General features: G+C 41.4%; 1 protein-coding gene across 2 annotated transcripts; it reads right to left on the reverse strand.

Annotated features, from left to right (window-relative positions):
* Window positions 1-224: 224 nt before the first annotated feature.
* On the reverse strand, window positions 225-21,341 carry SLC6A4 (solute carrier family 6 member 4). 2 transcript variants are annotated; one of them, XM_069033199.1, is made up of 14 exons: window positions 20,971-21,341; window positions 13,525-14,126; window positions 12,680-12,814; window positions 11,863-12,082; window positions 11,340-11,478; window positions 10,829-10,963; window positions 9,030-9,133; window positions 8,196-8,323; window positions 7,830-7,942; window positions 6,987-7,118; window positions 5,867-5,966; window positions 5,407-5,507; window positions 3,881-4,048; window positions 225-3,174 (listed from the first exon to the last, which is right to left on the reverse strand). In XM_069033199.1, exons 2-14 carry the CDS (start codon window positions 13,979-13,981, stop codon window positions 3,100-3,102), a joined length of 2,007 nt encoding a protein of 668 aa, XP_068889300.1. In that variant the 5' UTR covers window positions 13,982-14,126; window positions 20,971-21,341; the 3' UTR covers window positions 225-3,099. The 2 variants fall into 2 exon arrangements, with proteins under 2 accessions (XP_068889300.1, XP_068889301.1); XM_069033200.1 differs by lacking the exon at window positions 20,971-21,341 and adding an exon at window positions 14,334-14,539.
* Window positions 21,342-23,678: the final 2,337 nt, after the last annotated feature.

Below are 23,678 nucleotides of genomic sequence, written 5' to 3' on the forward strand. Positions count from 1 at the left end.
TTGCTGTTCTGTGTAAACAAATGTAATGAGCTCTGGTTCTTCTGTTGGAATGGAATTGAGTGAGTGTTTAGGAGTGGGCCAGGGTTCAAACACTGAAGGAAATCCTCTGCTTTTTGTCAGAGGCCTTGTTGACATCATAAACTGGACTAGATATTCTGCTTTTCCTTAGAATTGAGATTTTGATCTTTGCTCTTCCCAGAAGAGAGAGGCACAAGAGACATCTGCATATGGTTTATGAATATTAAATTTATTACAATAACAGTTTACAGTACAAGGCACATACTGATGACTTACAATCAGCTTGCAACACTTGTAACTAAACAGCTGCATAAATTAATACAGGTGCATCATGTACAAGTTGGAGGGAATGCTTTGTTCTGTACAGCTAAAACTCCAGTTTAATTCTCTTTAAAAGGCAAAGATGGTCCTAATTTACCAGTTTCATTACTTCCTTTTCACTGTTCAGAACAGAGGGTAGGAGATCCTTGTGATAGATGAGTGAAAGGTGAGGTGAATGGAAGGAATTTTTTTGCCTCAAAACACTTTGTAACTGCAGTGCAGCTCATTTGGTATCAATATAAGTAGTTTTTATACAAAACCAGTGTTTAAAGTATGGCTACTTGCTGAGCTACCTGATAAATATTGGTTACTTTACATGTTTTCACATGGGTATGTAAAAGGAAAAAAAAATTAATTGTATAAATAAATTAAGTCAGTTTCTCACTATTTCAACCACTCAGCTAAATAGAAATACTAAAAAATGAGTGTAGCATAATAAGATATTCAAACCAGTACACCATGTAACAAAAATGTAATGAGGACTAAACTGCCTTTAAAGTTCAGCACTTACAGAATGAAAACATGGATGTATTTTATCTTTGTGTTATTCAGGAAAAGAAAAGCCTTTTTAATCTACATTGCTTTTTGTATCTGCAAATAATTCAAAGAATTTTCATCCTCTCAGTATCTTGAGACTCAATCTTGAGACGTTGTCGTCATGTTCCAGCTGTTACAGGGATTGTTTGTATCAGGGCTTCCTGGCTGATTTAATTCACTAGAAAATTTGACATTTCTTGAGAAGTCTCTCTGAAACCTCCCAGAGAGGCAGTAGCTGTCCTGTGTCAGTGTCTTAAAAATGACAAATTTTTTTTTGTTAGCTGAACACCTGTCTGAAGAGGGAAGAAATTGGGTAGGGTTTTCTCCTTTATTTCCCACACATCGCTGTTGGAAACAGAAAATACCTCATTTATCTTACATTGTCATTTCATGTGTATTTTTTCAGTTAATGAACTCAGAAAATTTAATTTTTAGAAGTAGTTTTCAAATACACTTGAGGCATGAGCTACAAAACTATTTCTCATGAGGAACCGTCCAGTAAGACAGGTTTATTATGTTTTTCTAGTGGCAATTAAAGAACATATTCCCTTTCTAAATATAGTTCAGGAGGCTGTAGTTCTCAAAGAGCAGTCCTTGTCCCTCTTAAGTTATTTCCTTATTGGAAGTTGGGCTTGAAACTTAAACTCAAAAGTCATTAGCCAGAGTGGAAGAGGAAGTGGAAGAGGCCTTTCTCCAGGTACACATAAGGGGAAAACTTTGGCAGAGGTGATGAAAATGTTTTCAGAAGGCAAACACAGCATCCCTGCTTTCCTCTCACCTGGCAAGTTCTTCATACCCAGGTAAACTCCAATGGGTTCCTTAATGCCCCCTGCTCTGGGTGCACAGGGAACCTTGGCAAGTTTAGCAAAGGGATACAAAAGAGACTTTTATCCTCTATTTTATTTTACTTTCATCATAATCTATGTGCCAGAATAAAAATACAACGCAGGTTTGTGCATGAATGATGCCTGCTTGGGTTTATCTGCACTTCCAGTGCAGCAGAACTTGTGTCCTCCAAGGGACAGGGCAGGTGCAGCCAGGCTGAAGGGCAGCTGCATTTGGGGAGCACGTGTGTGCATGTCATGTGAAGAGCTTAGTATGGACGTAGGAGTTAATTTGTGTGTCAGTGCCTTGAAATTTAATATAAATTGTTCTGATGAGAATCAGTCCTGCTGAATTCTGCTCAACTTCTTCCTAAGAAAAAAAATTCCTCTCCTTTTCTTCTTCAGCTCGAAAACCCAATGCAGTCACGTTATAATATGAGGAGGAAAACCCACAGGCTCCAGCAAATTTTAGGTGTGAAATTAACTGTAAAAAAAAAAAGGGAAGTGAAGCAGAGAAACAGAACTTTAAGATTCCACTTTTTGGCATGAGAACTCAAAAAGATTCATTGTTGGTCTGTAGTTTCTTTAGGTCTGCCAGGACAATGATTGGTTATGGAAACAGTACAGTAAGTGCTGGCAACTTGAGTGCTTGTCAAGTAATTCATGATGAGTTTTTGTGGCTCGAGTGGATCTAAAGGAAAGTGAAGCCTAAAACATCACAAAAAAATGCTTTTGCAGTATTTTTAATGCAACAAACAGTAGAAATTGTTACCACTTACAAAACAGAGGAAATGAAAAGAGGGCCAATGCTACCAGCTGTGTGTGCTGGTGTGTGCAGAGCTGTGCTGCTTAGCATTTTTCCTCTCCCTCTGTCTACTCCACCACAAACCTAGGGAACTTTCTACTTTTGTTTTCCTAGTTTATAAACCCCTGCGTTACTCGAGTAACTATGGCTATCAGAAATATTTGTGCATTTTCCCATGTAGTTGAAGCAATTAGAGAACCTTAGAAGCGAATACGACATTGCCCGGTACGAACGATCACACGGAGGGAGATACGGGAGCACTGCCACACACTGGGGGTCTACACCTAATCCTGCCGTGCCTTGCTCGTCCTGGAGGGGCTGCTGCAGGCACTCCGTGCCACTCCTGGAGCAGGGATGTTCCCTCGTGTTCCAGAGTGAGTGCTCAGTTCAGCCTGCTTGGAAGTGCACAGTAGATGTCATTGAATTGCTTGGATAAATTGCTTGGAGGCATCACCTTTCTGAGTGTTGTCAGTGGTGCAGCCTGCGTGGAAAACTCCGTTTGTTGTCTCAGCTGGGAAGGTGATTCTTTGCGGGGAGAGGGTGGGGAAAGTGGCATTTTGTGCTCCTCTTCCCTCCCCCTAGAACCAGGTTAGCTTATACTGTGTTCATGCGGATGTCTCCAAAGGGAATTTCTGTAGCTGTTTCTGGAGTAATGCTTTTTAGAATACGCTGTTGGAAAGAAATAATTATTAGAAATTGATTCATTTTAGATGTAGTGCATAACATGACAGCCATTTAGAAAGAGATTTGTAATAAAATATGACTTGACTTTGAGTTGCACCTCTTGAACTACTTAAGAATGTTCATAGTTAGCACTATGAAGATGTAAAGTGCTATGGAAGTACACATCAGTTTTTTTAAAATTATTTGTAGCATAATTGGAATCAAAGCTTGGCAGATGTCGTATTAAAGCTTTAGGACTTTGCAGTTTACTTGGATACCCTAAGCCAACTAAACCTATTATTTATGAACTGGTATTTATTTGAACTTAAAAGAAATCCCAGTATTGTCGTTACAGATTTATGGCAGAGAAATCTTACTAAATGTGGGAGAGAAAAACAAGCTTTTCTTACAGATACACCCCAGGAAACCAGCCTTTCACTGCCTCATTTCCTTGACTGGAGGATTTTGAGTGTCTGGGGTGAATTTTAGAAAGACTCTCAAGTTCAGCAGAGCTTAAAAAATTACTTGATATAACATTTTATAAGAATTTGTCAGTGGCCTCAGTAAGAACTGGGGAGATTTGTGAGAATGGGTAGAAGACAATTCAGCAAGCCAGAACAGCCAAGTCACAGGAAAAAAATCTACTCATAATATTTTTAGGAATCATCTCCTTCCTAACAGTCAAACAGAAGCAACAGAGCATCAAGGATACCTCCTTAAGTGTCCCTGGGGTGACAACCAACCGATAGACCATGTAGATGGGAATGAAGATGATGGAGGAGGTTCCTATGCAGTAACCCACGACTGTGGTCCAGTAGGGATAATCATAATCAAAAAGCCTCAGCTCAGGAGGGTTGGACAGAAAGCTGCACGTGACGAACTGAAAGAGAAAAAGGGGAAAGTGTGAATACATTGATTTTGATGGCACACACTTTGGGGAGCTCTGTGTTCCAGCATAGCATGGAAGTAAGTAGAAAATGAGTAGGACTCAAGATTAAAAATATGTTGACACTGAAAAAATCCTAAATTACATTAGTGTAGCTTTAAAACAAAAAATCAACAACAAAACAGAAAACAAAGACCAAAAGGGTGCTTCGATATTCTGCACACTGCACTGCTCTCTGTCAGAACAGGAAAGGGAAAAAATGTCATCTTGGTTACTGCTGTTGGATCATTTTCCTGAGCATATCATTCATGGCTGAGAAATTTCTTAGGAAACAACAAATACTTTTAGTTGAATATTGCAGGAAAAATATTTGTGACTGTCCTTGGAAGGATTTCTGACTTTTTTCCAGAGTATCATCAGAAGCTCAGGATTACCAGCAAAAGTTCCATACAGAAATGACATCCTACATCCTGAGCTTCCATTATTTTAGGTTAGTTTTCACAGGGAATACAAATAGCTCTTCCTGGTAACCACATCCCCAGAGCTGTGTGCCTCTCTGTTTATTTTGCTGGTTTAGGATCACAAAGAGGACAGAAGTATAAAAATTACTGTGCTGTCACATTTTTATTTATAGACTTTTCTTTCTAGGGTAATAAAATGAAAGTCTGTTAATTATGCCTTGATCATTACAAGTGCTTTGAATTCACTCTGTAGGTCTTAAATCTACATTCTGTGCTTCATAAACTCCATCTTGACCTGCTCTGCTCCCACTAAGGCCAGTCAGAATAAAAGGTAGCGTGAACTAATTTTGAATCAGGAAATGAACACTTTATGTTCAAATGGTATTAATAACACTGCCAAGCCAAACATTGGGACATATTTCCAAGTCTGAATTATAGATTTATAATGGTTGTAATTAACTGCTGTAAATTTTAAGTGGAATATTCTAAAATTGTCTGTCAGCAGTTGCTGAGGCAGTGTATTTCCTTATCTTGGTTTTCCTCCTCTGACAGTACGTTTCATCAGCTTTTATTGCTTCATTTTGCTGAGGTAAACATAAAGCAACAAAACAAAGTAAATTTGTTTAGCAGAGAGCAGGGGGGGAGTTATTCAGAACCCAGACTTATTCAGCTAACTCAACTACAAAAATCCTTAAAACTGTGATTTAGTAACAAGATCTTGCAGCATTGTATTGGGTTTTTCACTAATTGAGCCTTTTTGGTTTAACAAAAATTGTTACTAAAGTACTTCACAAGAGAATTCTGGAATTAAGCTTTTAGAAGTCTAAGGAGCTGCATTGTTCAGTGGTTATTTTCTTGTGCTGGAAAGAAAAAGCTCTAAAGAAAACTCACCAGAAGGAAGAGGGGACTAATTGCAACCCAGCAAACTCGCCAGTACCAGCCTGGGGCAGAGCCCAGCATTTCTTTCACATCATTGCAAAACTGGGTGATGCCTGTGGAGACAAGTGGGAGGAGAGGGATGACCGCAGATCTAAGTTTTTCTTAAGTAGATGCTCAACACTACAGCAAGTAAATTCAGAATCTATCACAGAAGACCTTTTTGTTCCTATAACTCTTAATTTTATTAAATCCTTAATTATTCTGAATTGTACCTCCTGTTACTTTTAGATGTCTGTGTAACTTCTATCAGAGAGCAATTAATACTAAATCTCACTGGTTTAGTTATCAGTGAATTTGTAAAAAAGCTTTTGTAAACTTTTTTCTGGAGACATGGGTGATCTTGTCTGCAGAAACTGAGGCAGTGCAGAGCTGCAGGAGCTCAGGAGTTTGGGTCAGGGGTGTTTGGATGTACCATAGAACCAGGACACAGCCACTGCCTCCAGGAACACGACGGTCAGGACAGCTGGACCAGTGGCGTATTCTTCAAACAGCTTCACCACATACGCTCCTCCCTGGAAAAGAGATCAAACTGTCAAGTGTCCCAAGGATCCAGTGATGGGAATCCTGCCCTTCTGCTAGTTGGTACTGCCTTTGGCTGGAGCAGAGCATTCACAAATGGGAAATTCACCCAGTTCTGTCACTCTGTGGCTGTTTCTGCCAGGGAAATCCTGGTGAGCTGCTCACTCTCTGTGGACATCGCTCACCTGGGGGGCTGCCATGCAGAGAAGCTAAAATCTGCTGGCACTTCTGGCTGGATTTTAGTGAACAAATGGGATTTTACATGATGGCTTTTTGCATGCCCTCTTCTTTCTTCAGCAGGAATCATAGCTACCGAACAGGAAATAAATAAAGTGTTACTTGGCTTTCTTTCCATTTGGGATCTAGAACCATGAAGGAGGAGACCTCTTGCAGAGGAACTCAGCATCCTTGTACAGCAAACACTTCACATGAGAAGGAAATTACACATAAGTGAGCAAGTGGAGCAAAACATGGCAGGAAAGCCAAGTATTTCTTTCCTTTTCCGTTATGATCACTCATTCAAAAATTGCTTGTCATGAGAATGAAATCCACAAGCCCCACGGGAACTACTTGGTGTGACTAATGATGAGTTCTGCCTTGAAACAATGAGGAAGATCCAGGAAATCCATTACTAGATATTATTTTTTTAATTCAAAAAAATTTTAAACATTGTGAGGATTATAATAACTATCCATGTTATTTTTAAACATGGAGCTTTTTGGAACAAGAGGTAAACCACATAAGAAATGTGGCTGGTTGTCTGCTGACTGATGAGCAGCATCATTTGTGATGTGTAGCACATCATGAGTTGCAGTAGGATCCTTTTGCAGCATGTTTCCTAGTAAGATACTCTTCACATTTATTCCAAGTAATAGGTATCTAATACATAAAGAAAACAGGCTGGAGATTCAGTCTGGTTTCTTGAAACTCTCTTCAAAAATTACTGCCCTCTCCAAGGTGTCATTGGCAGGAAACTGCCAGTGAGGGAGGCTGAGGGTGGGTGAAATACTCACAAATGTCAGGGTTGCCAGTGACCCCAAAAAGCAAACGATAGTCAGACCAAGGACAAACAATTCCCTGCGTTTGCCCCAGACGTGTGGGAATTCATCCAGGACTCCAGTAATCACTCCCTCTAGTCCTGCAAACTGAAAAGCGTGGAAAAATCACTGGAAAATAGAGGTTACCTGCTTAAAATCATGTTTCAGTATTACAGCATTGATACACTGGTGCTTTGTTCTGCTGTAGAGTTTGGTGTGGGGTTTTTTAGACAAGTCTTTCCTCGTAACATTTTTAAACCCTTTAGGATGGGGGTTTAGTGTTCAAGTATTTGTGGGAATGCACTGTCATCCAAAGAGAGTCCTGTGCTACAGGCACCAGAATGTGGAGAAGTGGGAGGTGGTTCAGTAGGACTAAGACTGTGAAATCAGCTGAGTTCAGCCCTGATGGAAGGAGCTGATTCTCCACCTAAAAAATCAGACTCACCTGGCAGTATTTTAGTGTATCTCCAGTTCCCACCTTTTAAATCCAATTTGTGTGAAAAAGCTCCAGATTTTCATAATTGCTTTATAAGTTTACAAGCAAGAAAGGAGCCTGGAAGGCTGCATTCAACCAGGAGCGTGTGAATCAAGTGCTTTGCTTGTATTTCAGGGTCTTATTGTCACAGTATGACAGTGACAAATCATTTGATTATATTTAAACCTATTTAGATAAAAATTGGAGCAACAGTTGCTGTCTTACAGAAGGCACCTGGAGCTGCTGCAAACTCCTCAGTGCCAGTGCAGTGTTTGGAATTCTGCTTCTGTGGTGTCAGAGGGGTTCAGGCTGTACCCTGAGGATCCCCCATGCTGGCTACTCACCGTGCTGTCTAACCCCAGCGTGAGCAGCATCAGGAAGAAGATGATGGCAAAGAAGGTGGAAGCAGGCATGTTTGCAATGGCCTCTGCATACGTGATGAAGAGCAGGCTGGGTCCTGGATCAGAGAGTTGGGGTCATTGTTAGCCAGTACTGCTGAGGGAAGGACAGGCTGGTGCTATCTGACTTTTGTACGTGGTATTTATGCACTAATTTTTTAGCTGTACTGTATAAGTGCCCTTATAAAGTCAGTATCCTGAATAATATACTAAACATTTCTCGTAATTTGGGCTGCTCTCAATCTGGAAGTTAATATACAAATATATTCTACCTTAGAAGCAGTTTGAGATGTGCATAAAACGTTAACCTACCAGTGTCTTTGGCAACCTCTGACACGTCCTCGTTCCTCATCTCAGCCATGTATCCCAGCACAGTGAAGATCACAAATCCAGACACAAAGCTGGTCAAGCAGTTCACGGTGCTGGTGACCAAAGCATCTCTGCAACAGAAGACCTAACTCACATCAGGGAATCTGCATCTGCTAGAGAGGATTTACAGCCTCTTGGTCTACAATCTGGACAGACTCCTAGAAAAACTAGGGGAATACAGAAAAAAAACAAGCAGCAGATTTGAAAGAAAGAGGAAAAAACCCAACAACTCGTGACTACTTTTTCTTCACAAATCCATACAGATGCTGTAACATCAGTCTGACACTGGATTGAATGCTGGCTGTATCCTGGTGTTTTAAAAGAATAGGAATTACTACATGAATATTAAAGAATTGAGAATTTCATTTACAAGTTAGAAATATAATTTTTTTAAGGTAACAAGGAAGCAACCATAAATTGCCTTTCTGCTCAAGACTATAAAATCATCTTTAGTGACTACTGAGATTAAATAATTACAATGTGATGGTTTGGCAGGGATTTAGTCCATTTTGTTGTGGCAGGTTTCTACACCTTAGACCTCTTGCTGTACTTGGTAAAAATTATCTTACTTTAAGGTAGGGAACCAAGGAGAAATGCTTTAGATATCAGGTTCTTGCAGCAAGGATTTCTGTTCTGTTACACTTCTGTCTGATTTCTATGTACACAGGTCTGATAATTCAGTGCCCTTCATCAGTACAGTACCCTGTTTCTTTTTCATAAATGCCCACAGTTGCATTTTTCAACTCGATTTTACTTATAGAATAAGGTAGAACTCACTGGTAGCAGTTGTTGTGGAATTTGTTGTAGCTGGCATAAGCCAACAGGACTCCAAAACCTGGTCCCAGGGAGAAAAAAATCTGAGCTGCTGCATCCACCCAAACCTGAAAAATATTGAAGGCCAAGAAAAAATGACGTGAAACTGATTGAATGAGTTTGGCATGTTCAGAATATCACTTAGGATTACAAAGGGGTGTTTCACTGCTCTGCCTATGTCCCAGTCCTGCTCTAACAGACACTCTGTTAAGAGAGATGTTGAAATATGAATGTTTATTGTAGATCTGTTGTGGCTGTTGCACTTCTGACAGCATCTTAGATTAATTCAGTGAATTGCCTGTCATCAGTTCAACACAAGTTTTGCAGTGTATAGAGAACTTTCTGTCCATGATTTTGCAGCCTTCCAAGTCTTCTTCCAAACTCTGTGTGCTGTGGAATAGTCCTGTGTTTGGCAACGTGTCCTCCAGGCTGTGTCGACTTTTTCTAGATTTATGGAAATACTTTTGGCAGTGTGGATGCAGTTCTGGTTCTTGGGGCTCAATTCAGCTTTGTTGTAGCTGTGACAGATGCAAGTGTGATGATCTTGTTATGAAAAGCATGTTGTACTTGAAAAGTGGCACAGCCCTAATGAGTAATGTTCTAAAGTACAATATCAGCTCTCTTTCTGAAGGTGAAAGTCCTCATTCATTTATTCTCTTCTGATTGAAACATGGAGTTCATTACAACTCATTTCTAATATTCTCTCCCATCGAGTGAGGCCATCCTGTATCATCCAGACAGAGCTCTGTCATCACCCAGCACACAGATTGCAATCTTCTGTCCTCACTCCAGATACATCCAATACAATATCAATGCCCTTTATTGCTTTTGCAGAAGATGTGGTTCCTTATTGGAGATGCTGCTTTATCAGAGACTGGTGTCTTTTCATTTCCTCTTCATTCAAAACTCTCCATATCAGCTGGGCAGCAGCAGACTTGCAAACATTGGAAATTTTTAATCTTTGTGTTTGTAGTATTTATTGCTTTGGGGTTTTTCCATCACCCTCCTCACCAGACACTTTCACAGTGTGAAAGTGAAGTGAGCACAGCCTTGAGCCTGATGGATTGCTTGTCACCCACAGAGTTCAAGGCTGGATCAGATACTGGAGGGCCTAGGGTTTGTTGGTTAGGTCAGTTTGTCCTCATTCCTCCTTTCCTTTCAAATTTTGGTGGTGTATGCAGGCCTGACTGATTTATTCCTCCTCCGCAGGCACTTACATGAGTTACTGAGTCAGGGTTTCGTTGGTGTCCGTGGTCTCATCTGCCAAAGCTTGTTACAGGATGGATGGAGATAGAAGTTTCTGCTCCAGTAACCTGCACTATTTAAATAGGAGCAGCTGTGGACACTGTAGGTCTGTACTGGTTCCCTTAAGCCAAAAAACTGCAGCTCCACTACTTGTTAGGGTTTAATAAATTCCGTTTGCTCAGTGTGACTCACTTTGTTGCAGTGTAGGAGCACTCACAGCTTCTCACTCAGTGCCAGCCTGGTCACCATTTTCCTGGTGGAAAAGTGTTTGGTCACTTGTTTTCTTGTAATCATATCACTCATTCTGTTCAACCACTGAATGGGAAGTCTGCCTTTAGTTCAAGCTAAATTGAGGGTGGACTCTAATCTTTAAAATTCTTTATAATCATGGAAAGAGCATGGAGTCAGGCTTTTAAGTCCATGCTAAGACATCTGTTCAGTCATGCTCTATGTATCTGTGCTGATACACACATGGATAGGCTGAAAGCAAATTTCTACTCTTCTATAAAGTTGTTTACCTCAGTGGCCAGGAGCTTCTGCCAGTCAGGTTTCAAGTAGTAGAGGACACCTCTCCAAGCCCCAGGCAAAGTTGCACCTCTCACTAGCAGGATGAAGAGGATGATGTAAGGGAATGTGGCAGTCACCCAAACCACCTGTGAGGGAACATGGTGAGAGAGCATTTGCCATGGGTAGAAAGTTAACAGGCATAAGAAGAATTAGTTAATCATATTATATCTCTTAGCATTTATAGCATCTTCACGTGAGCTTCTCTTCAGGTCTCTAAACAGGCAGTTTGCATATTTGTCCCTTTTCCTTGGCAGGGTTGTTCCTGCCCAGAGAACAGTGGTGTCACTTATTTTTGTCTTTTATTGCTTGGATAAGAGTAGCAATCGCTGTACAGCAAATACATCAGCCCATAATCCCTGTCATGAAAACAACCTGAGATAATCCCCTGACATTTAACTGGCTCAGGTAGAACTGCCTCTAGACTGCACTGTACCAAGATGATGTGTCTTGCTTTTACATCACCTTGCCTGATGTTTTGACCCCTTTCCAGATGCTGAAGTACACAATGGTGAAGATTAACAGCAAGCAGAGGGTCAGTTGCCAGCTAATGCCCCCCAGGTCATCCAGTCCATCAGACCTGTGCACCTGCAGAACCTGGCGGCTGCAAGAGGAAAGAAGAACACAGTAGAGACAATTTTTTAACAAATGCTTACATTAAATGTGCATTTAACTGTCCCATACTGTGGTCTGAGCATTACAAGGAATCCTGAGGCCTTCAAAGTCATGACATTTTGGATTAATTTTATTTTAATTAAAAGTTTGATATTAACAGCATACCAGTGATGATAAGTGACAGCAGACAGTGACTGGAAAGCTCCTAAAATGCAGAGCAGCCCCCATACACCCTAAGCTCATATCCCCCTACAAGAACTCAGTGATTTGAAGAGGGTACCATCAACAGTCAGCCCTGCTGCCCTCTGAAGAAAAGCTTGCTGGTGTTCCAGCAGTCTGGCTAACACCATCATCCTCACTTACATGCACTTACGTATAAAATTCTTCTGCAGGAGAGATGGAGTGCAGGGACCAGCTGACGTTGTCCTTGCTGAAGTAGTTGGTGCAGTTTCCTGTGTTCCAGGGATTTGTGCAGCTGGTCCAGGGCAGCTCCGCCGTGAAGGAGGAGATGAGGTAGTAAAAAGCCCAAGCCATGATGGTGTTGTAGTAGGAGGCTACGTAAAGATCTATGATACAGATGGCAAAGCCAATTCCTGGAGAGGCAGGAAATAATTGCATTCAGACAGTGTAAGTTTTAGGCCAAAAAAGAAAAGGAATTGGTTATCACATCAAGTACCATTAGTAACTGTCTAAGGCAGCTCTGCAGGAGGAACACACACCCTCCCAAGTGGTTACAACTTTCTTGTGACTTCAGAAATACTCTGATTCCAGCAAAGCATCCTTAATCAAGACAGAACATGCTTATAAAGGGGGCTTTTCCCTGTGTTCCTAAATGTCTGCCATTTAGAAATAGTCATCTTGCAGTCTCAGTAAATAAAAACACAAGACCAGAGCTATAACACTGGGAACAAGAGTAAATGAGGATATAGAACAGTTCCTTTTATTCTTTATGTTTTTAGGCTTGGTCAGCCTCTATCTAATCCATTTGAGTTGCATCCTGTATGTGTATACAAGAGTACACACATGTGCAGGTGTAGATGGAGTTTTAGGAAAGCTTTCTTCGTAAAACCAAAATCTTGTGTAGAACAAGCCTTACTTGGCTTTATGAGATTTTCTTTTTTTGCCCACAAAATGTCACCTTTATAGGAATATTTTCCAGTTCTTCGGAAAGTTCCATTTCCCTTTGTTACCTTTGAATATAGGACATATTTTTCTCCAAATGGAAATACACCCATTCCTGTGGTACTGTCCTAGTGCTAATTCCATATAGAAGAGAGGAATCCCTCCAAAGATGGCCATGATTGTGTAAGGAATGAGGAATGCTCCTGCAAGAGAGAAAGCAGATGATTGTAACTCTTCATAGACTTTGCTTCCAACAGCAGTCCATAAACAAGAGTTCCTTTTATCCCACAGGGAAAATGCATATCCCCTCCCTAGCCAACACACCACTGAGTTATTGTGGGATTTCTCATAAGAGTAACTACTTATCAGTGAGAACAAGAAGCAACTCTCAGGCCAAACTTCTCACATTTCTGTAACACAGGATTCACCAAGACTCCACTGGCTGCAGTAGGTACAGCTGTGAGATGGGCTACAGGTAAAATAATTAATTTCTCCAGTAAAATGCCTTTGTTACATCAGAGGGACAAAAGTCCTTTCCAAGGTCTCCTTGATTAGATTTTAGATTTATACTTTGGCCCTTATGTCAGTGAGTCAAAGAGCTAGCCTTCCTCAGAAGTCAGTTTAGACATGCTGGTTTATCAGATTTTACAACACTCCTTGAGAAAGGGATTGAGTCGTTTGTGTTGGAGTGTGGGTCTGCACCTACTTGGCTCTCGGCTTCTGGTTGTGCTGAGATTTTTAAATCTTCCTAAATAACTTTTCTGTCATTATCCTATCCCAATATTTAGGTTTTTCAGTAAATAATTTCTCCCTGGTCATTTGTTATACATGATATTTTAAAAGCCACTAAATCATCCATTTATAAACCAAGAAATTCAGCATTAAGGAACCATGAACAGGACTGAGCACTGACCTCCTCCATTTTGATAACAGATATAAGGAAATCTCCACACATTTCCCAGATCCACTGCATATCCAATGACAGAGAGAAGAAAGTCAATTTTTTTACTCCAGGTTTCTCTGTCCTCCAGCTCCATCAGCTGCTGCTGAGCTTCGGCCCCACAGGTGGTGGACGTGGTAGTTGTGGTGGTGGTGGTGGCTGCTGGGGCCGTGCCCTGGGCATCCTCCATCTCTCCATTGCAGGGAACGGAGCTCTGAACCCCTGAATAACCATTTGAGATCTGAGCTCCCTCCCCCTTGTCTCCCTGGCTGGGGTGGACTTTGTTGCCATCCTCCACCAGCCGTAGGGCAGATTTAGGGTTCCTGACCACAAGTCCGTTCTCTTTACAATCATCTCCTTTGCTACAGTCTGAGACATCTTTCTTGGAAGTCAGGGGCTCTGTCTCATTGCTTGTGGCCTTTTTTTCCATTTTTTCTGAGATGTGTTCTGGTCACTTGCAGACAGGCAGCACCACAGGGTCCCCTCGTGGTTTGTCTTCCCACACTTCTATTCCCAGCACTTTTAGAATTCCTCTTCCATACTTAAATCCATCAGATTGAAGGCACAAGCACCATCTAAGAAATGAAAGAGAGTTGAAAATCCATTACAGACTTTACTGGTGCTGGTAACTTTCAAGTTTCAGCCAGCAGATTCTGAGATTAAAATACAGAGGTAATTAACCATCACAGCATGCAATGTGAATCATGGAGCAGATAATCTGAGATTTTGTCCAGAGAAAGGCAGGAAGAAATCATCCTCTTTGACAGCAGAACCTGGTGTACCTGGATTACATCGTCTCAGGAGGATCTGCTGGGCTTTGTGCATTGCTGGACACCTCACACACAGTTCTGCTGTTTTCTGGTGTCACGTTCTCCCTCTGAACACTGTTGGACTCCCAGTTTGCAAACTGAAGCAGAGTTTAGTGTGACTTTTATTTTCATTTTCCTAAGTTCATCCTGTGACTCATCCACTCATCTTGTGGCAATTTCTAGATTGACCCAGTTGAAAGGAAAAGAATTCATTAAACAGATATGAGACAACCATGGGTGTAAAAATTACATTTTGTAACCACCTTTCTTCAGAAAATCCACAGTGTCTGCTCTGTTTAGCAGCAGATGTAGAAGGCTTAAATGAAACTTTAGAGAAGTATTTAAATCTCAGTGGTTTTGCATCAGCTGCCTGTTGAGGCTCAGTCAACACTAATAACAAGAAGAAGAGATCATAAAGTTCAGTTTGATACTTTTGATTAAGAACTAATATATGAGTCTAGAGGACAAAACTTGTCTGACTCCCTGGGAAAATAAAAGCATCTTCCATTCTGTTTGGATCTGCTGACTCTGTGGTTCCAGCCCTGGGAAGGGTGGTGGGCACTAATCCTATGCTCCTACCCACTGCCAGCAAAAAAACAGGCACTGGGAGGATCCCTGGCTTCCCTGCCCTCTTCATATGTGCTAAAAACAGAATCCAAGGGAAATAAACCATCCTGAAATAAAGTTTAACACAATTAACTTTTCCCGCAGAACAAAGAGAGAGAGTTGTGATTCTGTGAGCAGGTTGTGTTTTGATTTCTGCTGATTTGTTCACATAATGTAAACACCCAGTTGCCTTTACCCAACAAAACCTTGGAACAGGAGCTGATCCCCTGTGCTGTAAATTCCCCAGGGTAGTAACCCTGCTTTATTGCTAGCAAAGAGTCACACAATCTACACTGTGCCACCACAGATTAAATTATTACAATTACATCTAATTTTTCCTTTTCAAAACATTTTATCACAATAGTAACTGTCATTGTCACATCCTAGCAGAAAAAATAAGCATTATTTCACTTTTAACTGCAGGAAAAACTAAAGCAGGGAAGGAAGATTATTTGTTTATTTCTAGAATTTGCTGATTATCAGAGCTATTAAAACTCAAGTTTTCCCCAGTTTTCCACCTTTTGCAAGGATAGTTTGTTAAACCTTCTCTTAACATTTCTCAGTGCAAGCAGAAAGAGAAGGAAAATTATTTAGCTGCAGAGTGAACAGGAGGATGGTCTTGAGATAAAAGTCACTTGAAGATGTTATTTATAACCTTCAGAAATCTTTAGTTCTCCAGGCTTACATTCTGTCTCTACCCAAAGAATCTCCTTTCCACCATACAGCAAGCAGTGCATCATTAATGTGAATTCTTACAAGAGCAGGTGCTTTGCTGCCGTTAATTAATCATCTACAAAGACTGAAACATCTTCAGAGCTCCAGAGAAAAACACCAGGGCAAAGAACAGGAGGTTCTGTTTTACCTGCAGGACTATAAAATCTGAATGTCTTTGGAGTCCAAAACCTTCCAAATGTCCCAAAGGAGGTTATGGAGATGGAAACAGCCCTGGTGGCCACATAGAAATCCAAGGAAAGGCCACAGCCAATCCTCCTCTTGTATGGTAAATACCAGGTGGGAGTATGGAAAAGTAACCTGAGCCCTTCTGGACTTTACTCCTCTCACTCATAAATGGGAACACAGTAAAGAATGTTGATTTAACTGCATTATCTCATGGGACTGACTTTTCCATACCTGAGGCTTAAACTCTCACTGTGTTTGTAAAACACTTTAATTCTGCACATTTTTCAGTGCTTTCTTTACTGAGGGGAGGTCAACGATTTTTGTTAATTTCCAAGATCTGTGACAACCAGCATTGTTGTCCATCCAGACCTAAGCTCCTTCTCCTGGAGACTACAGGGAAAAAAAATACCACATTATTTGAACTATTTCTGTAGAATTTTCAGTAGTTCAAGCCTCAAATATGCAAAATTACATGTGAATTTTCAGGGGCTTCAGCTGAAAGTTGAACAATTTCTTTCTGGAAAAGGAATTACAGCTCGTCAGCTGTCCTGGGAAATCTCTGGAGTGATGGAGCCCACGGCTACCCAGTGGAGTTCACAGGGGCATAGTTGGCACATGAAAACAGAACAGTTTCAGATAATCTCATTACACTGTAAAAAATTGTGGGAGAATGTACTTTTCTCTTCACTTTGCTACAAATCAAGGGAAAAAAAAATACTTGAAGGCACTGTGACCACTACAAAGAGTGTAAAGAGCTGCAGAGAGAGCTCTTGGGGTTGGGAAAAATGCTCAGACACCAGCGAAGACATCCAGGGGATAATGACCCCAATAGTGAAGGATTTTGCCCACCTCAGCCTCCCCTTCTTCTCTGCACTGATCCCTAATTCAGGTGCTCGAATGATGACAGCAATGATCCCAGAAATAAGAGTTTATTACATGTTTTCAATCTGAGCTGTCACAAAGGTTGCTGTTACATAACTGCACCTTGGCTCCTTATCACCCCCTAATTAGCTGCAGGAAAAAAAGAGGAGATAGAAAAGGGAAGAAGACAGAGCTCTGTGCTTTCGTTTCCTTTTGATCTGTGTTTGGTAGACGTGACTTTGCTCCCCTGGGAGGCCCTGGTGCCTCTGCAGCAGCCCCGGGCAGAGGTTGTTCTGCAGGGCAGCTCCGTCCAGGAGCACGTGGAAGGTGCCAGCCCTGGGAATGTCACCCTCCCTGTGCAAAGGGTGACTAAAGAGGAGTGACCCTGGGGCACGCAGCGTGTCCTCCACAGCTATTCCAGCTTTGTTGGAAACACTGGGATGCATAATTGAGGACATGTGTTTCCACACGCTGGGCTGCAGCCACCAACGCAGTTCACATCAGCCAAACATTAATTAAATTATATTCATTTATCTCCCACACTGAGCTGAACTTGAACCAACACTGTGGATGTAAAATCCCTGCATATTCCTTGATGCATAAAGCCGGCTCTTTCACCTCTACCAGAGCAATCCTCGAGGAGCATCGCTGGCCTGGGGCCCGGTTCCTCCTCAGCTGAAGGAGCATCCCCAGTTTATTTCTGGAGGCTCGCAGTGACCTCTCGTGGCAGTGCGGGAATCCCTCCCCTTTCATGCTCTGCCACAGAGCAAACAAGTCTTTCCAGCACCGCAACAAAGTGATTTTCCTGCTCTCGGCACTTTTAAAAGGAAGAATTGACTTTTAATGTGTCTGGGAGAGTAAAGCCATCGGGTTGAGGCGCAGCAAAGAGCAGATGCTTCAAGGGAAGCAAATCTCGAGTCACCGGGAGGTTGCTGTGTTTGAGGTGGGGCTGCAGTGCCTTCCCCAGCACTCGCCCACCCCCTGTGCCTCCCATTTTAACTCTCTCAGTCGCAAATTTTGTTAATTTCTATATATTTCAAATGGTGTTCTTATTTCTCGTGCTAATTTTATGAAAGCGGAGAAGCAGCACTCGCTGGGCCACAGCTGCATTCCTGCAGGAAAGCTCAGGTCCCACCTTCCCTCCCACTGCTCCTCCATCCTCCTGCTTCCGTCCCTTCACATGCCGGCACTCGCAGGGAATTGAAACACTTTGAACCTCAAGACAAAGAGTCAGCCCAGGGTGTTGGCAAACAGAACCAAACACTGGGATGATTCCTGTTAGCTTGACCTAAATCTCACGTTTATCACAAAGAATTTAGGATGGTTAAGGTTACAGCTGCCTGACTCACATGACACCCTGCAGCTCACACAGGCAGTTGTGCGTAAATGGAAGGAGTCCAAGGATGTTACTTTTATCTCAGATATCAAGCGAGAAGCTTGTATGACAAGATAGGAATCATTCACCCCAGGCAGGAGAGGGCTGTGCTGTTTGCTTGGACCTGTTCTCACCTCTGAGCCACAAGTGAGCCAGAGAGGCTTCGTGTTTTTCCTGAGTTTGCACAGTTCAGGAGCAACGCTTAAATCAAAGTATTACAGAATAGATGTCCCCATACTGTGAGATCTTGTTAAAAAAAAAAAAACTTTTCAGCCAATTAAATTGCATTGCTCTCAATTATGATGAATTTTACCTGCTGTATGTCATACACGAGTCATATTTAGTTTCCTAATGCAAAAAAAATTAGTGCTTTTTGATGTTGAATGTGTTCACTTTTATTGATTTCATTAAAAAATTATTACCTAGGATGTCCTTTCCTATTAGCTCATTAGCAAGTGTGACAGTTTGTATTTCAGATTTCAAAACCTGATATTCATAAATACTTGGGAGCCACAGAATTGGGGCATTAGGTGTAAAGCAGATCTAAGCTGATATCCAGACCATCCCTCCACAACATAAAATTGATCTATTTGTGGCATTTTTTTAGAAATTCTTTTCTAGTTGAAGAGAATCAAAATTGAATTTTGATAAAGAGTGAACAAAACCCACTGAAATTAATGGTCCAGTGAATTGTAACAGGTTTGATCCCAGTGCCAGTGATTTTAGATGTTACTCAGTTGGGTAGTTTGGCACAGTGCTGTAACCTGGGAGTATTTTAGAGGAAACTTGCAGCATGAAGGTGACAAAATGGACCCTTTATATGGATATTTGCAGGGCTCCAAGGGCTCCCTCGCATTCCTGCTAAAGCAGAGTGAACTCAGCAAGTCTGGTGAGACAATGGCCCTGGGAGAGTAAAAAGCTGCTTCCCAAAGAGTGGCACAAGGAGAGGTTAACTCCTGTATTCCCAGATAAGGCTGAACATAGGTAAGGTGGGAACAGAGTGCTTCTGACAGCAGCAGTTTTGGGGAAATATAAACCTGCACTGGGAGTTTTATGTCACAATCTTGTCCCTGTTTCAGTCTGAAATTAAAAAGTCCTCAGGAAAGAGAGATTCTTACCTTTAAAATTCTGTTGAGAAGACAGACACTGTACTGTAGTGGGAATGCTGCCAAACTGGTGTCAGTCATTTAAAGAACAGGGAGGAGGGGAACTGCATTTTTTTGGCTCGAGAGTGTCTGTGTGTAGTGCAAGGAAACAGATAAGCTTGGAGGGAATGATACTGCTTTTGTATTCTTCCTCAAATTATTTACATAAACTTGAAGGAAGAGCCATAACACAGCAAACATCACTAAAGAAATCCACCCCTAAGTAACAGATGATGTTTCTCTGAAGGAGATTCATTAATGGCTATCTCCAAATTACAGCTCTTAATTTGGGCTCCAAGTCCTACTCAAATTCTTTATGAAACATTTATCCCACAGGCAGGGTTCATTGGGTTCTCTCAGTTCTATAGGATACAGAGCTGCAAACACACAGGTTGGGGAAAGAGTTCAAATACGAGCATCAGGAAGGAGATCAGGATGCAGAATTAATATTTCTTTAGGCTTTGCTACTAATGAAAACTCATCAGTTTATATTTCCATGGAGGAAAGCAGGAAAGAACTTAAACACACTGCACATTTCCATATGTGGGAATAATTTAGGGGGGTTATTAACTTCCAGTTTGGGGACAGTTTTTCTTAATTTAACCATCTGAAATTCATCACACTCTGTCCAATTAGAAAATGGTCACAACAGTCACTTGTTATATGAGAAGTTTGCAAAGTATTCTCCAAAAAAATTATGGTTAATTCACCACCAAAATCACCAGAAGATGCAGCCCAAGTGTTTGAGCCCTTCCCTGGTAAATGTCTGACAACCCACATTAAAAAAATACCACAACATTTTCAAGAATCCAAATCCATTAAATGCCTGATCCCTTTTCCCCCAGGCTTTCTTAACATATCAAAACATGTTTTCCTTGCCTATTTATATATTTAGTTGCATTGCATTCCATAATTAAACTCCGTATTTCTTAGCAAACTGACCCAGCAAGCCAGTTGGTTTCAGTAAACGTGATTGACTATAAATACATAGGACATGCTCTTCAGATTTATTACTTGCAATAAATCTGTCCCATTGAGTTCAATAATTTACAGTGCTGGAACCATTTACCTTTTAAAATATAAATTAATATGGTTAATAAAGCTCACTTCACCCTTTCAAAATAAATAACAGCTTAAAATGCCTATTTTTTCTTCTTTTTCTTTTGGATTCTGCTGCTTTCCTTCATTTTGCCTTATAGTTTAATGCTTTTTTGTAAGCTTCAGATAACTTTACATCGGTAATGCAGTTATGTGGACTGCCAAAACTCTTTAAGTTTAGATTGTCAGAACATGTTCTGCTACAGGCATTTGACTCCCAACATTCATAACTGCTGGACAAGTGCCATGACAGAGTAGAGCATGTAGCAGCAGGAAAGAAATAAAAGACACTAAGAGTTTTAAAAATCTAAGGAAAACTAAAACTAAAATCAAGGTATCTTCTTTGCCCCCAAAGCTTTGTTAGATGCACAATGTTTTAGAGATTGTCAAAGACCTTAAGGCTAGCATAAAAACAAACAAAACCTAGAGTACAGATTTTAGCCTGTCATTAGTATTTCAGATTTTATAACCGAAGTGGAAAGAGACAACGAGGAGGGAAAGTTAATGAAACTCCAGTGTCTGCTGCTGCAGGGGGTCAGCTCTGAGGAGCAGCTGTCTCTGAGTCTGTCTGAATTTCATAGAAGTACTTCAGACATCGCTGTGTAAGGACAAAATTATAAAGTACCTGTGTCTGGGGTCGGTCCGAAGCGCTGCCCTTGGAGAGATCCAAGCTCGAGTCCCCTTCACCCACATTTACTTCAGCCTGGGCAGCTCAGCCTGTGGGCAACTCAGCATCCTGGGGAGGTTTTTGTACACCAGTCCCCCTCACATGGTCTGATTTCCAGATAATCTGCTGCCAAAGAGCTCTTTAAGAATTTTTGCGTCACTTTAGTCAAATAAACTTTATGTTTCACCAGGGCTGCAGCTCAGTTTTCCTCCTAGAGGTGGGTGGCTACATTTGCCTGCTCTGATCGGGCGAGCAGGATCCAATGAAGGCAGAGGCAGAAGGAAGGGAAGCTTTCCTGGTAAGGGACAGCTCTGCTGGGTGTTGTTACAGCTCTAAATAACAGGATGGGGATGAGGATGGACACACAAAGTTTTGAGGGAGTCAGTGAATTACACATTTATAGGTCTGTAGATTACAGGAGGATAGGAAGGACTGGGAGGACTGGGATATTATCATAATAAAAGGGCTTGAAAACAGTCATTTCTTTTCGATAATGTTGAATAGCTGCATTATTTTAATAAAGAAATGAGGTCTAGTTTTGTTTTAAAGCTGGAAGCACAAATTCTTTACGAGCATTTTGCCGCCTCAATAAGCTCAACAAGTAATTTCCTTTCTTCCTGCCACTACTCCAAATACCTCGCTCCACTTCTGACACGTTTTTTTCTCCAGTGTTTTTCATCCAGGATTTCTTTATTCCTGCACTTCACGATTTGTTTATAAAAAGTCATAAATCACAGGTCAATGCCATAGTTTAGGTGGCAGATTTAGGGGAAAAAAAGGTGAAAAAGCAGAATAGGGGCAAGTAAGAGTAGCTGATTGTTCGAGCAGCAGCAGCTTTGCTGGAAGCAGTTGCCAGTTTACAGAGACTTCTTCCAAACAATTGCAAAGAAAATAAACTGAAAACCGAAGAGCTGTAATTTGCACTTTCCTTTGCTGTCCCTGGTCCCTGACAGAGCCACAGCTGGGCAGGGCGAGGCACCTGCACCATCTCAAGGAGAGCTCAGGCATTGCAGTTACACACGCGAGGGACGCGTACTAAAATCAGTTTTGTTTCCCATTAACTCCCCATGGCACTGTGTTAAGGCTGTTTTGTCAAACGATGCTTTTTCCTTCACTTGCTTTAGGAATCCATGGATCTTTTAGTGCAAATAGCAATATCTGCCTCCTGTCTGCCGTGCTGGATTTCCCTCCTGTGTCCTGCTTTCCAAAATAATCAGGATTGGCTTATGCCAACCTCCACTTCACTGCAGACAGGAAAACTCGCACCAGTTTGTGTCCTTGCATGTAATATTCCTCCACAACCTTCCCTCTGTTTCATCCTATTCCAGAGGGTTTGCAGGGACAGGTTCTGCCATGCCTCACTCACAAAACCTTTCTGGAGGTCAAAGCACAGTGGTTTAGTGTGTAAATATCCAGCTGTGGGTCAGACCCTGGACTCTGGAGAGCAGGATTTTTCCTTTCGTGGGAGGATGGATGGCACAAGGAATCTGCACCTTCCCCCTTTCCATAGAGATTTCCAGCTCACTAGTGCTGGGAAACTAGAAGGGATTTTCCAAACTCACTTTTTCTACCCTCTTACAAGAAGGAAACTTTCTCTACTGAGAGCCCCCCTCTGCTCTTTACATAATTATATCTTGGGTTTTAAAAAATCTTAGAGGGATTGTGACCATTGTCTGAAGTTTTTCTCCATCTCAGTCTCTGCTTAGAGGAGGTTGTTTAGTTTCTTATCCTGGTCTTTTTGTTCAGGTGTTTTTTTCATTAAGGTCTTCTGCAGCAGTTGTTGGGGTTGTTTTGTTGGGTTTTTTGGGGTTTAATTTCTTGCCAAACAGTCTGGAACCTTTGGGGCATAATAGAAATAACAGACTGGAGATTTCAGGCAAAACCCTCAACTTTATGACACTTTATTTATCTCATAAGTGAAAAACTTTCGGGGGCTGTACTGAGCCAGCTCCAGAATCTCATGAAATCTTCTGGGCATTGGTGGGCAAAATTCTGATGATTTAAGGAAAGTATGAGAAAAAGAGAAAGAAAATGGACTTTACACAAGACACACAGATAAAGCAGCTGCAGATTCCAGCACAAGGATGGGAATCATCACTCAAATGACCTCATAACAGTAGTACCAACTGTACTATGAGATCAGTAACAGCTCTGCAAGCATCTCTGATTCACTGCCAATAAAAGGACTGGAACAATTTTTTAAGTAACACAAACCAAACAAATCCTGCAGTATTTGTTTGTTCCCATCTTTCCTTAGTTAGCAATCCGACTGCATTTAGAAGCTATTACATTTGGCTTTGGGATAAAAGAATTTCTGATTGCCTTTCCCTGCTATTTTCCACACCGACACTGCTGGGATGCACATCTGGGAGTTGGATGAGTTTTGGAGAGGTTTTGTTATTTCCACTACAACTGTTTTAAGAGCACATTCCAGTGGAGAAATCTGATTCCTAGAACCCACAAACCACCACTACACGTAACCTCTCCTCAGCTTCTTCACTAGGAATTGTTGTTATTTTCTGCCATTTGATTGAATTGGAGAGAGTTGACTTTCATAACATTATCTGTCAATATTTGCCACCTGTCAGGGGAACTCTGGCTTTGAATTCTCACATGAAAGCTACAGTTTTGTTGACAAACTGGAAAAGGAAACTATTAGTCAGCTG

This window comes from Aphelocoma coerulescens, chromosome 19, assembly GCF_041296385.1.
Source record: "Aphelocoma coerulescens isolate FSJ_1873_10779 chromosome 19, UR_Acoe_1.0, whole genome shotgun sequence".
NCBI lineage: Eukaryota > Metazoa > Chordata > Aves > Passeriformes > Corvidae > Aphelocoma > Aphelocoma coerulescens.